Source organism: Mesoplodon bidens (genome assembly GCF_964165515.1).
Source record: "Mesoplodon bidens genome assembly, chromosome: X".
NCBI classification, from domain to species: Eukaryota; Metazoa; Chordata; class Mammalia; order Artiodactyla; family Ziphiidae; genus Mesoplodon; species Mesoplodon bidens.
The window spans coordinates 131,681,389-131,697,359 of record NC_138163.1 but is presented as its reverse complement, the minus strand read 5'-3'; the positions used below and the strand labels follow the sequence as shown (position 1 = coordinate 131,697,359).

The 15,971-nt window shown below is 42.5% G+C and overlaps 1 protein-coding gene across 2 annotated transcripts in view; it reads left to right on the top strand.

Annotated features, from left to right (window-relative positions):
* The window catches only part of FRMPD4 (FERM and PDZ domain containing 4), a gene marked incomplete at both ends in the record, with an annotated part of 534,860 nt that overhangs the window by 509,347 nt on the left and 9,542 nt on the right, over nucleotides 1-15,971 (top strand). For both annotated transcript variants that reach the window (XM_081221698.1, XM_081221697.1), the window contains 5 exons: nucleotides 5,818-5,954; nucleotides 9,531-9,657; nucleotides 12,098-12,187; nucleotides 12,889-13,071; nucleotides 15,083-15,221. In XM_081221698.1, coding sequence (XP_081077824.1) covers nucleotides 5,818-5,954; nucleotides 9,531-9,657; nucleotides 12,098-12,187; nucleotides 12,889-13,071; nucleotides 15,083-15,221 — 676 coding nt within the window. The remainder of the gene's footprint in view (nucleotides 1-5,817; nucleotides 5,955-9,530; nucleotides 9,658-12,097; nucleotides 12,188-12,888; nucleotides 13,072-15,082; nucleotides 15,222-15,971) is intronic.

Sequence of the window (15,971 nt, the reverse complement as noted above, 5' to 3'; positions counted from 1 at the left end):
CACCAGGGAGGCCCTCGGTGCTTTTTTCTTATTGTGGTATAGTTGATTTACAATATCATGTTAGTTTCAGGTGTACAGCACAGCAATTCAGATATATATATATATAGATAGATAGATAGGTATAGATATATGTTCTTCAGATTCTCTTCCCCTATAGGTGATTACAAAATATTGAGTGAGGTTCCATGGTGCTTTTAAATTTTCACTTTTGAGTTTGAAATAATTTCAGCCTAATGAAAAAGATGCAAGAGTAGTAAATGAGCTGTTTGATATCCTTCACCCAGATTCACCAGTTGTTACCATTTTACTACATTTACCTTATCTTTAGCGTGTGCACACGTCCTCCCCTTCCTCCGTCACACACGATTTTTTTCCTAAACCATATGAATGTCAGGTACCAAAACCATGCTCATTTACCCCAAAATATGTCAGTATATTTTCTAGTAATGAGAACATTTTCTAATATAATCATTATACAGTTAACCAAATCAGGAAATTTAACACTGATCCATTTCCATTATTGGATCTATAGTCTGTATCCAAATTTTGCCCATTGTCCCAAAAAGGTCCTTTATATCAATTTTTTCTAGGATAGGATCCACTCCAGGATCTCATTTTGCATTTAGTTGGCATGTCACTTTAGTCTTCTTCAGTCTGGAGCATGCCTCAGCCTTTTTTGACTTTCACGACCTTGACAGTTTTGCGGAGTGCTGATCAGTTATTTTGTAGAAACCTCTCGATTTGGGTTTCTCTGGGGCTTTCTCATGATCAGATTGAGGCTCTGCATTGTGGGCAGAACAACAACATGAATGACTCCATGCCCTCCTTAGTGCATCGTATCAGGAGGCATGTGATGTCATTTTGTCCCCTTCGTGGTAAGGTTCACACTGACTCTTGTCAACATTCATAGTAATTGATGTTCTCCAGAAGTTACCACTTTTCCTTTTATAGTTAATAAGTAATTTGTGGGAAGTCACTTTGCAACTCTCATTATCCTTTTACCTGTTCATTTTAGTATTCGTTGATGATTCTTGCCCAAATATTATTGCGATGGTTGAAAATGATGATTTGTCTAATTCCATTATTTCTTCTTCAGTTATTTGTTGGCATTCTCCTGTAAGAAAGAGTTTTCCCTTCTCCTTTATTTACTTATTTTGTTTATTCATTTATTTGGTGCTTAGATTGTTCTGAAATACCGTGATATTCATTGTAATGGAATTATTCATTTCAAGGCAGTAAAACTTTAGGAAGATATATCTTTTTGCAGACTGTCTATATCTGATTCTGGGATATAATTTTCAAAAAACAAGACTTCCAGAAATGAGACGCTTTGCTGTTTATCCCAAAGGGAATTTATCTGCTTGATATTTAGGCGATGTTCCTATATTTCTCTATAACTGCTTCCCATTACTCTTACTTAAATTCCCAATATAAATCATATTAAACAGTAAGAACCCAGTTACCTAATGCTTAAGCATCTACATTAGAATTACTCAAAGAGGTTGTAAACCTTAATGTAACCTTCCCCCACAAAGAAAGGAGAAAACGCAAGAGTAAGGCCAAAAAAAAATGCTCTCTTTGGCTGGGGGATATCTGTATAAGCCAGAGGTTGCTGGAGCCCTAAGTAAGAAATAAAAAGCAAAGAACGTAGGAAAAAGAAAAAGAAAAGGAACATTTGTTAACTCTGGGTAGTTGATATACTGGTAGTTGTTTCACTATTCTCGGTATTTTCTTGTATATTTCAAAGCCTTTGTAATCTTTAAAAAGTTGGGTGTGAAAAGAAAACAGAAGATGGCAGAGAGATGCAGACAAGACAGATGTCAGAGATTAGGAACAGTGACATAAATTAAATGGCAATAAGCCCTGGAGAACAGAAATTAAGTGGGAGGAGAAAGAAGCAGAACATACTAGAACATTCCAGCAGATGGGGGCACTCGGGGAAAGGCCTGTTAAATGTTCCCCACCTCAGTGGTCTTTGGAGGAGACTGTGGTGTTTACAACGCAGAAGGATGATTACTGTTTATGAAGATAACCTAGAGTCATCCGAAAAAGGCAAATCTTGCCCATATACCCTGTTTATCAAATAAAGAAATGTGCGCTACACTTCACTCCATTTTCTACCCAGAACAATGAACTTAAATGTTAAACTTTGGTTACCTGGGTTACAATATCCCCTCTTCCCCAGAGGCCAGGTAACCCAGACCTGACTGCACGGGACAGCTTGATTCTCAGCTGATCTATTACTGCATCTTCCCATATTCCATCAGAGAACCAACCCGGGGCTCTGCCACGGCAACTCATGTCACGTGCTATGTTTTTAGCTTGTTAGTTGCAAATAAGTAGTTACAGGTGCCGATCAGCGTGTGGCTGTAGAGCACGAGATGCATTCTGTTGTCATTCTCTATAATTATATACTCATCCCATTAACAAGATGATGCTTTAAAGCCATTTACTTGGCTTCTGTTCGCAACATCACAAGTCCTTTGCACTTCTAAAAGAAGAGCCCGGTTGCGTTTGTCTTGGGGTGGAGAGACCTTTTAAGTAGCCCAGGAGTACTGCTAAGCACTTAAGGTGTTTGCTCAAATCTAATGCAGGTCATGGAAATCTTTCTTATTCAAAAGACACATCTTTTCTACCTGTGGGACTGTCCTGAGAACAGGAAAACCTGTCCGGGGCTCTTGCCCTGGGACTAGCTGAAGACCAAAGACGTTTCTGCTTTCCCCGCTTGGGTGTTGCACAGGTGGTGGATTAGCTATCCCTTCAAGGAGTAGCCAGCCCTGGGGGAGGAAGGGGGAGCCATGTTACAGTGGGCGATAGAGGCCAAAATTCACCTACCATCATCTCATATATCCTTCACTGAGAATAGGAAATGAAAATTTCTTGGACTCAGACCCTTTGTCTCAAAATGCCTTATATGACAGAACATGCAGTAGGTCTAAAATTACATATCTGTGTAGCATATGTCAGTGGGCCTGCGAATGGTGCTGTGTCCGAGCGTTGATTTTAAGGTACCAAAAAGATGCAATAAAATTAGCCTGGAGAACAAGAGAGGAAACAGAAACAATGTCTCTCACGTTACACAGACAAAAATCAGTTCAGCCTAGTGGGCTCTTAATGAGGGCAGTGGCCATTGACAAGCCATGACAATGACCACAGAGGTTTCGATAGTGATAATATATAAGAATCTCCTAGCCATTAATGGACCATGAAGTATTTTACAGATTTCAGCATATATAATAACAGTAAACCCTAATAATCCAGACTGTTCTATTTCATAATTATAATAAGCTATGCTGACATTTAGCTCTCCACTGTCTATTAAAACAAAGATGGTTAAACCAATTGGTAGACAGGATGATAAGGCTACAAAATGTTTTCAAACACTTTAGCAGTATTGGTTTCCTTTTTAATGTCTCACATATTCATTATAAATGAATTTTTGTAGGTCTAAAGCGGAGTCTGTCGAGACCTCTGTTTAGCAAAACAGTGACCGCCATTTGTTTGTATAACTATATTTTAAATAATGTACTTGAGAGTAATAAATGCATAATTTGTACCAAATATATATAAAAGTCAGACATCACACTAGTTCTCTGGGATCAGTCTGAACTAATTATATAATGTAATTAAGTGACTAATCACCTTGACAAAAGAATCCACTCAGAAGTCTGGTTAAATACAGGGTATAACAGGAGTGGGAAAAAACAACCGCAGTCACAACTCTGAGGACAAGTGATAATGATGACTCACCTTTATAAAGCACATTCCATTTTATGAAAAAGCATCCTTGCAGGTATGCTAGCAATCTTGAGAGCTAGCTGTTGTTAGCCCCTTTTTTTTTTCAGATAAGAAAACTGAGACTCAAGAGAGATGAAGTGCCACGTCCAAGGTCATTTGATTGGTAGTTGGCAGAGCCTAGGATCCAACTTGGAGCTTTTGTCTCTAAATTCTATGCTAAAATCCTGTTTCAAATCAGTCATGCAATAGCAGTCCTAGAAGAAAGTGATCTGTCAAAATGGTTTATCGAAGAACTGGTTCTTCAAGTGCGTGTTATGGCCCGGCACTTTGCCAAGCGACTTGCCCACCCTCATCCCTCACAAAACTATAAAATGACCCTATCTGGACCCTCAAACCCCTGGTACCCCATTGTGGACAACCCTGGGCTCTTGGAAATAACTGGTAAACCCAAGACTAGCCAAACAAAATGGCAGCTTCCCTCAGAGCCACCCTGTCTGCTGCCTCTAATGAGACCCACTTCCAACAGGAGTACAGTGCAATCCAGATAGATGTAGGATTTTAAGGAAAAACGAAGGTGGAAAACCATGTGAAGGATGGAGGGAAGGGAATGTGGCTTCACTCTTGGGGGTGAGGGATGGGCTGAGAGGCACCCAGAGCAGGCAGGTAGGGTCCCAGGGGGACGTATCCGAAGGGCAAATACTGTATGCAGAAACCGTATGGGGTACATGTTCCCATTTAGTAGAATCAATACATGAAGTGGTCGTAAAGGTACTTATCTCAGAAAGGAGCCAGACAAATCCTGATACGGTTTTTCATTTGAAATCTTTTGGGGACAAGGCAAAGAATAAAGAAGGGAGAAAGAGGCTAAATATATTTTCTAGCCCAAGAGCCTAGTTTCCAATAACGAAAATTAGTAAACACCCATGCAGAATGTACTTAAGCAGCACCGTGCTTCCCATCAACGTTCGGCTCAGTGTTTGCTCCGTGCAGGAGTGAGAATGGCGCCCTCAGACCCTTCACTTGTGGTCCTGGAGGGCTTGACGCGTTACAGTACCCTCTCAGCCCCTCTTCAATCTGATGCTCACCCCAAACCCTGTGAGGTAGATGTCACCCTTTTACATGTGAACAAACTAAAGCCGAGAGACTCCCTCAAAGTCTCAGTGGGGGCAGTCACCACTGGAACGGACTGACGATTTCAAGAGCCACCCTCCACTGAGTGCACCAAGGCGCTGTGACAAAGCGTGCATCTCACCTCATCCTCACCACCCTCTCCACTCCGGCCAAGTCGTTGGTATGAATCCCCATTGCACAGATGAGTAAACTGAGGCTACAAGAGCGAAGTAAACTGCTTGAAGTTTATGCACAGAGGTAGCCATTGGTAAAGCCAGGCCCCGAGGCAGGTGTAGGTCCAGAGCTGCTGCTCCCCATCACCTTGCTCATTCTACCTCCCCGAAACCCCTCTGGATGATAGCAAGAGGGTGACATTGATGATGACAGCTCTAAACATGTACGAGTGCTTCCAGTTTACCAGATGGAATTCTGAGGGCTTGTTAACTCATTTAATCCTTGTCACAGCCCTGCAAATGGGAAGTATTATCCCCAACTTACAGAAGAGGAAACTGAGGCACAGAACAACTAAGGGCCTTGCCCAAGGTCACGCGGTGAAAGTAGAGAAAGAGGATTCTTTCCTCTTAAAGTAGAAAAAGAGGATTGGAACCCAGGATTCCAATCCCGGCAGCCTAGCTGTAGAAGCCACATCATGCTACTAGGGCTTCACGTGTTCAGTCGTGGCACCTGTGTTTGGAAATTCCATTCCTAAATTCCTCATTATTTTTACAAAAAGCTAAATATTTAAATAGCAGCTCGCTCGTGATGAATGTTGAATGTTTGTGTGGTCTCTTTGTTTGTGCGTGCACTTAAATACTGACTCGGTTCCAAGCAGCGGTGAAAATGTTTCCACGTTTAGCCCCTGGCCTTGGAAGTGAAGGTGGGACAGTGGGGAAACGCCTGTCACCTGTCCCTCTAAGGCAACGCAGTGCATCCTTTGACAAGCTGCGCCCTCTGCTGGTCCCTTTTCAGAGCTGCAACGACGTCGTTCAGGAGCGGTTTGGGCCGGAGCTGAAGTATGACATCGCCCTGCGGCTGGCGGCGTTGCAAATGTACATCGCAACCGTGACCACCAAGCAAACGCAGAAAATCTCCCTCAAGTACATTGAGTAAGTGCTGACTCTCGGAGCCATTTCGGAGACAAAGATGCTGCCTCCTTAATGCCCAAGGGTATTTTTGATGTGTATGTCTATTTCCAAAATTGATGTTGTTTGTGGCAGAGCGTGTGTTAGCCAGAGGCAAAATATATGAATGCTCTGTTCATGTCGGTGGAAGAGACCATTTCTTACATAGTGCACCTTTAGAGAATTGTGGTTAAATTGAGGGTCACATTTAAATTCCTAAATGAACTTGGTTCTAAACCAAGCTTTGGTCTCAGCACTCTTCAGACATTAAGCTGTTTGATTCCCAAAACCTCCCTATGAAATCAGTAGGAGTGTAGCTCCGTTTGACAGATGAGCAAGCCGAGGCACAGACGGTTAAATAACTTGCCTAAGTCACACTGGCTATTAACTAGAGCGGGGAGGATTCGAACACATCGCGCTATAGGTTGTGTGATCGTTTGAAGACCTGTGTTTAGAAAATGGTGTGCATAACCAGAGGTTACTTTTAGATGATCAAAATGCAGTACACAAAGTAATTCTTTGAGTCCTAATCAGGAAGGATGGTAGTTGTAATAAAGAACTGCGACAGCGTGGGAAAGGATGCCACGCAAACTTTGTTTCATGAATCAAATGCTGTTTGGAAAATAAATGCCTTCTCTTGCTGAATATGGCATTTACAACGGCAGTATACTACCTCTTTAGCCGGAAAAGATCCCCTCTTCTTAGAAAAAAGTCTATGTTGCCTTCAGTTGACGAGCTTATATAAGAGTCATCCTTTAAAAGAGAACCCTCTGTCTCCCAGTCTGTATGCTTCCTGTTGGAAGGTGATCCAGTAGCCTAAAGCAGCCACCATTTTCTTAATCCTGGCAGCTCTAATGCTAAGAAGAAAGAGATACTCATGTTTCAAAGTTTATGCTGGGGCTGAAGCCTCATCTCCACGTAACACTACAGGCCTCAGCGTCTGCTCTGTCTTCACCTCCAAGTGGCGTATGGCTGATTAAAACTCCACATCCCAGAGAAGCTTCCCACGGGCTGCGTGTAAAAGCCTTTCTGGGTTCCACAGTGCCAGGCCGACCCCCACGGAGTAAACTGGCTTCTTCTCAATGAGTTTGCGAGCCTGCGTTCCGGAAGATGAGAGCTCCAGGTTGCCGACTCCCGGTGCCCCTCATCTTGCCACTCTCGGTTCTCCTGCCACTGCCTAGGGACAGGTCCTTGTGTGCAGTTTGAGAACCCCAGGCCTTCCAATGTCAGTGCACTCCTTTTTGCAGATGGTTTCTCTCTTTCTCTCTTGCCACACATGCCAGGGCTGGAGCCCGAGAGATATTCGGCTCACAAAGAGGTCTCGCGCTTGAGTGGATCCATTCACACCCTCATCCGTTCCCCTGTCTGAGGTTCTTAGGAACAGATGAAACTGGATCCCACTTGAAAAGGTGGCCTGCACAACTTGAGATGATTTTCAGACAACCGAAATGCATTTCTGTTCCTACTTTCTGTACCCACATTTTACCAGGTTGAGCGTGGTACAATCAAGAACTTCCAGAGATAACTAGCTTGCCTAAGAATCTTGCAGAGTCTATGATGATTAATTTGTGTTCTCATTAATTCATTCATTCACCCAACAAACGTTCATTGAGCATTTTATGTGATACAGTAATTCCCCTACGTACGAACGAGTTCCATTCCGAGAGCGCATTGCTAAGTCCAGTTTGTTCCTAAGTCCAACAAAGTTAGCCTAGGTACCCAACTAACACAATCGGCTATATAGTACTGTACTGTAATAGGCTTATAATACTTTTCACACAAACAATACATAAAAAACAAACAAACACAAAAATAAAACATTTTTAATCTTACAGTACAGTGCCTTGAAAAATACAGTAGTACAGTACAACAGCTGGCATACTTTTGGGGCTGGCATCGAGTGAACAGGCAAGAAGAGTTACTGACTGGAGGAGGGAGAGGAGGTGGGAGATGGTAGAGCTGAAGGATCATCAGCAGTAGGATACAGAGGGCAAGCTGCGGTTTCACTCATGCCTGACGTTGATGCAAACGCACGTTCCCATCTTTGAAAGTTTGCAACTTGAAGGTTCGTATGTAGGGGACTTACTGTCTTTATACTAAGAGAAAAGAAAATATATCTTAACTTTTGAAGAATTTGTGATCTGATTGTAAAGACAAGACATAGAATGAAAAGTAATGATGTAAAATAATGATACAAGTAGAATTACAGGGTAGCCCATAAGGAGTGCCAAATGATGGGTGAAAATAGTAAGTACAAGTTGAGGAGAAGGAGAAGGAAGAAAGCAGTGATCACAAAAAAGCACCATCTTAACTAGTGAAAAGGGTGTGAATGGTCAAGTGGGGGAAAGCTGTCTTCGTACCCTTCTTCAGAGAGGATCTGGAGCCGGAGAAATAACCAGAACCTTCTTGAAAGTCTTCACATAATTTAGAAGATTCTGCTTGGGCACATGACCAATCAGGATAAATTTCCTAGGATTCAAAATATGGAACCTTCCTAGGATAGGGTTGTAGTCACTGTTGGGAACGTGGGCTCTTGGCAAGAATATACTAACCCAGGCCCATCTGTTGGGTTTTTTCCTTGTATATCCACACCTGTGAGTGATGTTTGCATCTCCCTGTCAGTACCAGACATACTTAAGGGTCCTGAACCCTACCCTGACTCCATACCAGCAACCTCCTCCCCTCCTCAGCAAGAAATGTTGACGGAAGGAGTTAGATAGATACTATCTGGGTGGGAGAAAAGAGAATTGTGTGTTTCCGGAGAACGCCATTGATGAGGGAGATGGGGAGGAAAGAATGGTTTGGGAGCGTGACGCAGTTCTATTCATCCTTGTGAGAGAAGACAGAAAGACAGAGCACGGGCAGACAGGGAGAGGTGACAATGGGAATAAACAAAGGGATGGCGAGAACTTGGTGTTGGAAGTACAAACTCAGGTATGTGAATGAACTCTAAGAGACTCAGAGGTGGGTTGGATAAAGTGTCTGTTCAATTTCCATTGGTACCAAATGCCTCATTAGCTTTCTCTCTGGAGAGTGAAGAATATATTTCTTTTAAAATGCAAATATATGGATTAATGATCAAATAGTATGTTTCCTGAGTATAAATTAGAAGTTGCGGGCTTCCCTGGTGGCGCAGTGGTTGAGAATCTGCCTGCCAATGCAGGGGACACGGGTTCGAGCCCTGGTCTGGGAAGATCCCACATGCCGTGGAGCAACTAGGCCCGTGAGCCACAATTACTGAGCCTGCGCGTCTGGAGCCTGTGCTCCGCAACAAGAGAGGCCGCGATGGTGAGAGGCCCGCGCACCGCGATGAAGAGTGGACCCCGCTTGCCACAACTAGAGAAAGCCCTCGCACAGAAACGAAGACCCAACACAGCCATAAATAAATAAAATTTAAAAAAAAAAAAAAAAAATTAGAAGTTGCTTCCGTAATTGGGGACTTGTATCCATTCCCTGCCTTACCAAGAGATCATTTGTTCCAACAAACATCAGAGTGCCATTTTGTCTTAGATATCTAATCATCACAAGAATGTGAAATTAAAGATATGCTCTTTATTGCAGGAAAGAATGGGGATTAGAGACTTTTCTTCCCTCTGCTGTGCTGCAAAGCATGAAAGAGAAGAACATAAAGAAAGCACTTTCACACCTTGTCAAAGCAAATCAAAACTTGGTACCACCCGGTAAAAAGGTATCACATTTGCATCTTAATAGAAAATGGATTTTAAGAAGAGAGGCTTGCATACATTTTTTTAAATGTTTAAAATTAGCCCATGAATAAAATACTTAGCACCAGATTTGCAGAGGATGTAACACTATATAACCTTCTTTTTTTTAACTATTAACATGTTTCTAAGACTAAATGAAAGATACGTATTCTAATGGAGGCCTATTTATTCCTTGCGAGCTACAGACTCCGTACTGTACGGATTGTGTGTGTGTTCACGTGTGCGTGCAGGAGAACCTTGCAAAGCCTCTCAAACCTTGGGATTAGAGGATAGAATTGCAAAATATTTTCATATTTTCATCATATTTTTGCTTACCACTCAGACCAGCTTAAGTGCTCAGCAGCCAGTAAGAGGCCCTGCAGACTAGATGCCACGTGAATTAAACCAAGGTTTCTCTACCTTGGCTCTATTGACATTGGGAACCAGATCATTTCTCTGTTGGAGAAGAAGGGCTGTCCTGTGCATTGTGTGATATTTAGCAGCGTCGCTGTCCTCTACCCATGAGATGTCAGTAGCACCCACCCCCTCAATCATGACAAACAAAAATGTCTCTGGATTTTGCCAAAATCACCCCCAACTGACAACCACTGAATTAAATCTTACTTTTAGAAGATAAACTTAGTTCTGTCATTCACCACCATTAGTGTTAAAATCTCCTTTCTTTTAATCAAGTAAAAGAGATACAAAGGACATTTTAAAATATACTGTTGGTCAGAATAGAGAGTTATGTTTATTGGTAATAAAAGCACAGGGTTTCAGGAACCAGAAAGAGAAGGAGCCTTAAAATCCAGGACCTGTAAACTTGGAGGCAGTCTGACAACCCAAGAACAGTTTCTCAATATCAGCCATAGAAACGTGTGTGACTCTAATACAAATCATTTGTGTGGCTAGTTCTTTGGTCTTAGTATCTGATTTTAAGTCCTTTTTACTGGCTAACACATACTTATTTCTGCTCCCCCCTCACCCCCAATGACTTTTTTAAACGTGTGATCAACTTTGACACACTATCAGCCACCTTTGACTTACTTCCCAGTTTCTGTAAGCATTCAGCTTATGGAAATGTAGCAGGATGTCATGGGTCAAGATGTTCTAAGTATCAGTTCTGACTTGCCCAAAGCTACTTTTCTTTTAATTGACTTTGTGTGATTTTCTTCCAAGCCTGGCCCACTGGTTTTGTAATAATTTGGATAACTGCTCTAAGATCAGTCTGTCTATCACTGTCCTTCTATAAAGGTCATTTTTTTTCTAGTTAAGAGTGAGTGGTTTGATTTCAAATCAATTTGCAAAGTGCTTTGGATTTTTGAAAGAAGTCGGCTGGATGATTGGTTCTAAACTACAATTATATAAAGGATAGCACATTGAGGTACGGTTGATAAATGAGTTGGCAGGTTATCTGCAATTGAAAACAGAGTTTTACAGTCCTTGCTACTTGATGTTCTACACCTCTTTGGAAAATTTCACCTCGAACAAACTTCCCTGGCACATTTGGTATGAAACGTGGACTTTTTTTCTTTCTTTCATTTTTTTTAATTAAAAAAATTTTTTTTGAAGTATAGTCGATTTAAAGTGATTCAGTTCTACATATATATGTGTATGTGTATATATATATATATGTATATATTCTTTTTCAGATTCTTTTCCATTATGGTTTATTATAAGATATTGAGTACAGTTCCCTGTGCTATACAGTAGGACTTTGTTGTTTATCTATTTCATGTCTAGTAGTTTTGTATCATATTTTAGATTGAAATGTGGACTTTTTTCAATCAAGTACTTTTTTAGGATATGGGAATCGGCATTTTTAAGTCTTTATAAAGGTCAATTTTACCTGGGTAAAACTTCATTTGTCAATCATTCATGAAACTCGATAGATTCTCAGAATTGAATCAATAGATTCTTGGAATTGAATTCTTAGAGTCATTCCTTGGAATTGACTTAGATAGTGAGTTCAAACATTTCCACAATGATTGATGCTCAGAAAGTTCACTTTCCCTGAAAACTTGCAAAGACTGGAAGAAACAAGATGGGAGTGAAGAGCCCATTTGAAAGGCTTTCTATGGATCACAGATGTGTATTCAAAACAGCTCCCACAAACTCTACATGCACCCATTGCAGTGGAGAATTCTGTCATCTCATTCTGACTTGTTGAATGCTCTGGCCCAGCAAATCCATATTTTCCCCCCAAAACGAAAAGATTTAAATCTAGATGTCCTGTTGCAGCCCTTGATCAGGAAACCAAATACAGAGCAGTTTACTTTCGTTCCTCATGAAGATCCCTTGTCACACCCCATCTGTTGGCAGTAGAAGCATCCTTCTCGTTTGCCCCTGTTTTCGGCTGGTGTCCAGCAGGAACACAATCACACCCGATGGAATGAACACCTGAGGTTTCTTTTCTCTCCTCAGCTCTCCGCCCTGCAAGCCAAGGTCCATTATCTCAAGTTCCTCAGTGACCTTCGACTGTATGGGGGCCGTGTGTTCAAGGCAACATTAGTGGTAATTTCTTTTCCTTGCTTTTTCACGGAAGCCACGGAGGCCTGCAAAATGTCACTGTCTAGGCTGTCTTGAATGAGCTGTCTGATGACAAAAGCAAATCAGCTGTGAATCTTTTCCAGCCCTTATTTCTAATTGACTGCACCCCAGTCTGAAAATATCAGAAGAAATGTTAAGCTAGATAATGCCACTGCAGAATGCCCTAGAAAAAGAAATGTGAAGAGCCGAGAGAATGCGCTCTCACCATGGCCTCCTTTTAAATCACTGGGCCAGAATGATTTAAAAAAGAGAAAAAAAAATCCTCATTTCTAAAAGCTTCTCATGATAATGAATATATGTGCTATGATAACATTTACTTTCTACATTATTCATAATTTATCAGAGGCTCACTGCAATCATATATCTGGTTCTTCTCATTGGATGATTTAGTACAATGTAGCCCAGGAATACTTTCTAAAGAAAATGTAATCGTATGAAAACAGACTCTCAGGTTCAACTTTGCCTGGTGCTTTAGAGGTCTAGTACTTTTATTTAATTTTATTTATTTATTGGACGCCCTACGCGACTTGCGGGATCTTAGTTCCCTGACCAGGGACTGAACCCGGGGCCCCGGGCGGTGAAAGTGCAGGGTCCTAACCACTGGACCTCCAGGGAATTCCCAGAGGTCTAGTAGTTTTACTATTTTGTCGACGCCTCTTTCTCAGCAGGCAGAAAAGCGCTCAGAAGTGACCCTCCTGGTGGGGCCCCGCTACGGCATAAGCCATGTGATAAACACCAAAACCAATCTGGTGGCTCTTTTAGCTGACTTCAGCCACGTCAATAGGATTGAGATGTTTACTGAAGAGGAGAGCTTAGTGAGGGTGGAGCTCCACGTGCTGGACGTGAAGGTAAGTCTTTCAGACACTGACACGTGGCCTTGAACATGGCCTTGCTTCCTGTTAGTGCTGCAGATATTTATAAAGCAGGCAAAATTTCAGCATGTGCAGCGCATGGAAGGCGCAACGGGTGCAGAAAAAGTCCCCCCAACTCAGGTGTGAGGGCTCCAGTCCTCACTAGATAGCTCTGTGACTGGGGGACAAATCACTCTCTTTCTCTGGGCTCCATCTCTTCATCTCTACGTGAGAAAGCAAGTGAGTTCATTTCTAAAGTCCCTTCTGGCTCCAGAGTGCATGAACTATACGTGGAGCGTAGGGGACATGTCTCCCTGCTTACTTTCTAGAATCTGTGGCTCCTGTATACAGTCAGGGAGATTTTTCCCAACTTTGTTCAGAACCCCCTTTCCCTTTTGTTAGGTTGCATCCATATGTGCTTATTCTTTTGGAAAAACTGAGTATTTTAGTCCATCTGTCTTTTCATGCTCTAGCAATTAGTGCTGGCTGAACATCTGGCCCCTTTAATATCACAGCCATTTCATTTGAAACAACTATCTGAGATTGTCCTCAAAGGACAGACATTTCCTCCCCAAACAGAAGTTGACAGGAAGTAATCCAAGTCCCCTGTCCCCACCTTCTTATCCCAGTATGTAATAGATGAGTCATTGGATTTTGGCAGCATTAATGTATCTGATGTTTCTGTAGAGAAAAGGCACTGGATCCAAAGAGAGACAGTGAGTCCACAGAGGAAACAGGGTGACCTAGGACGAGTGCTCTGAGAACTCCCCCTACCCCTCACCCTCTCCCAGCCTCATGCCCACCAGGGTGTGGGAGGGGCGGATTGAGAGTCAAGGAGAATGTGGGAAAGGGCTTCTATACAGCAAAAGGGAAGCCTCAGTGTGCTTGCTGTGCAGCAGGCGTTTCGTGGGCTGAATCCAGGGCGCTGCCCTTGACTTCGTGGCAAAGAAAGTCCAAGAGGAGACTTGGCGTGCCTGTCCTGGTCCATAACCAAAGATGCTGAGAACAATAGCCTGTCATGGAAAACAGGCGGAAGAAAGGGTATATCGGGTGCAGTCATCACAGACCTGATAACAGGGATAATCTATCTCCAACAGAAATGGGTGACAAGACCCTATGGATGGTTTCCTGCCTACTGAAAAGAATTGTGGGGTGGCTTGGAGGGAGACCACAGTTGAAATGGAAGGAAAAGGCAGCACATCAAGTAGTATAGGGGCCTTGGGTGGAAATTAGGTTTCACCAGCCAAGGCCAGGGTGCTACCCATGGCAGTGAAAGCAAGAGGCCTGTCGTCTCGCTGTTTCTGTGCCTCTCCGGGTGTCTGCTTGTTGTTTGCTCCCTTATTTCCCTCTCACTTTCTCTCTCTTTCAACAAGAGCGCACCAGCAAGTCCACCCTTCCTTACTCAACAAGGATAATTGCTTCCCTATATGCCCAAGATCCACGTCCAGTTATATGGTAACCTCATAGTTTCCAGAAAGTTCTGGCAGGGCCTTTTCTCAACTCCCATATCTGTTTTGCTCTCCTCTGAATTTACAATTTCTTTTAGAAGCATCATTTTCCTGGATCTCTTTGACACTTTTCATTCAGCCTTAGCAGTAATTGCCACTGGATTTTTGCTTTGCTTCAACACGAATTTTCACCGTGAACCCAAACTTAATCTTCCTGTGATTTTTTTTCAGATGGCGGGTTCACAACTAGTAACTGACTCCCTAACTATGACTTCTAAAAATACTAACTATTTGGAACAAAGCCAGTCTTTTTTTTTTTTTTAATCCAGTATGACTTGGGAAGGGTTCCAAATGTCTAGGTTTTCAGAATGTTGTCACCTGAACGTTTTTCAGTCAGGCTCTCTGTTGTACCTGACCTTTCCCCCATTTGCGTTTCTTCAATGAAACAGTCGCTCCAAAACTTCGTTTGTTCACATGTCATAAGCACAAACGTAGCCGTTGTCCCTTGAGGGAGGTTTTAAGGCGGGATGGTTTTAACCAAAACATTCTCTTTTGTGCAGCCCATCACGCTCTTGATGGAATCTTCCGATGCCATGAACCTGGCCTGCTTAACGGCTGGATACTACCGGCTGCTTGTGGATTCCAGGAGGTCGATATTTAACATGGCCAACAAGAAAAACGCAGGGACCCAGGAGACAGGTATTCTCTTCCTAAGCTCACGAGGCACCGACCTCCCTTCCCCACGCCACCACACAACAATAATAAGGACATTTCTTGAAAAGTTAAAATTGTACGCATAAAAACATCTAGTGTCCAAATTTAACACAAAACCCTCCAATTACTTCTGATTTGGTCTAGTTTTTTTTTAATGAAGATGTTGATTTTTCCATCATATCTTACACATCACTTGGCAATGTTGGGTGCATGCTTCCAAAGCAGTGAGTTAATTACCGTGAAGGGTGTGGGCCTCAGCCTGTACGTCTGTCTAAGTGTTTACTGCCTCATTCTTCTAGAGGTGAGTCAGGGCACAGAGAACTAAGGATGGAATGCCCAGTAGGGGCTGTGAGCCCCCAGCTTTAGGGCTGGTCCCTCGTTAAGTTTCCAGGATTCTGGGAGCCCTACAACAGGAAGACTTGAGAATTGCCCAGCCCTTGGACTTCGGCCTCTAGAAGGGACCCTGGAAGCCATCTTAGCTCTTTAGCAGAAGCATCAAAATGGCAAAGACCAAATAATTCATCTCAGCGACCTGACAGGGAGAAATAGCTCCAAAGTGAGGATAAGGAGGACTGCAGCTGTTAAACTGATAGTTCCTTTGAGGGTGGATGGTTTTTATTTATTTTAGAACTTTTTTTTTTGAAATTTATTTTATGGAAATATAGTTGATTTACAATGTGTTAATTTCTGCTGCACAGCAGAGTGATTCAGTCATACACAGATATACATTCTTTT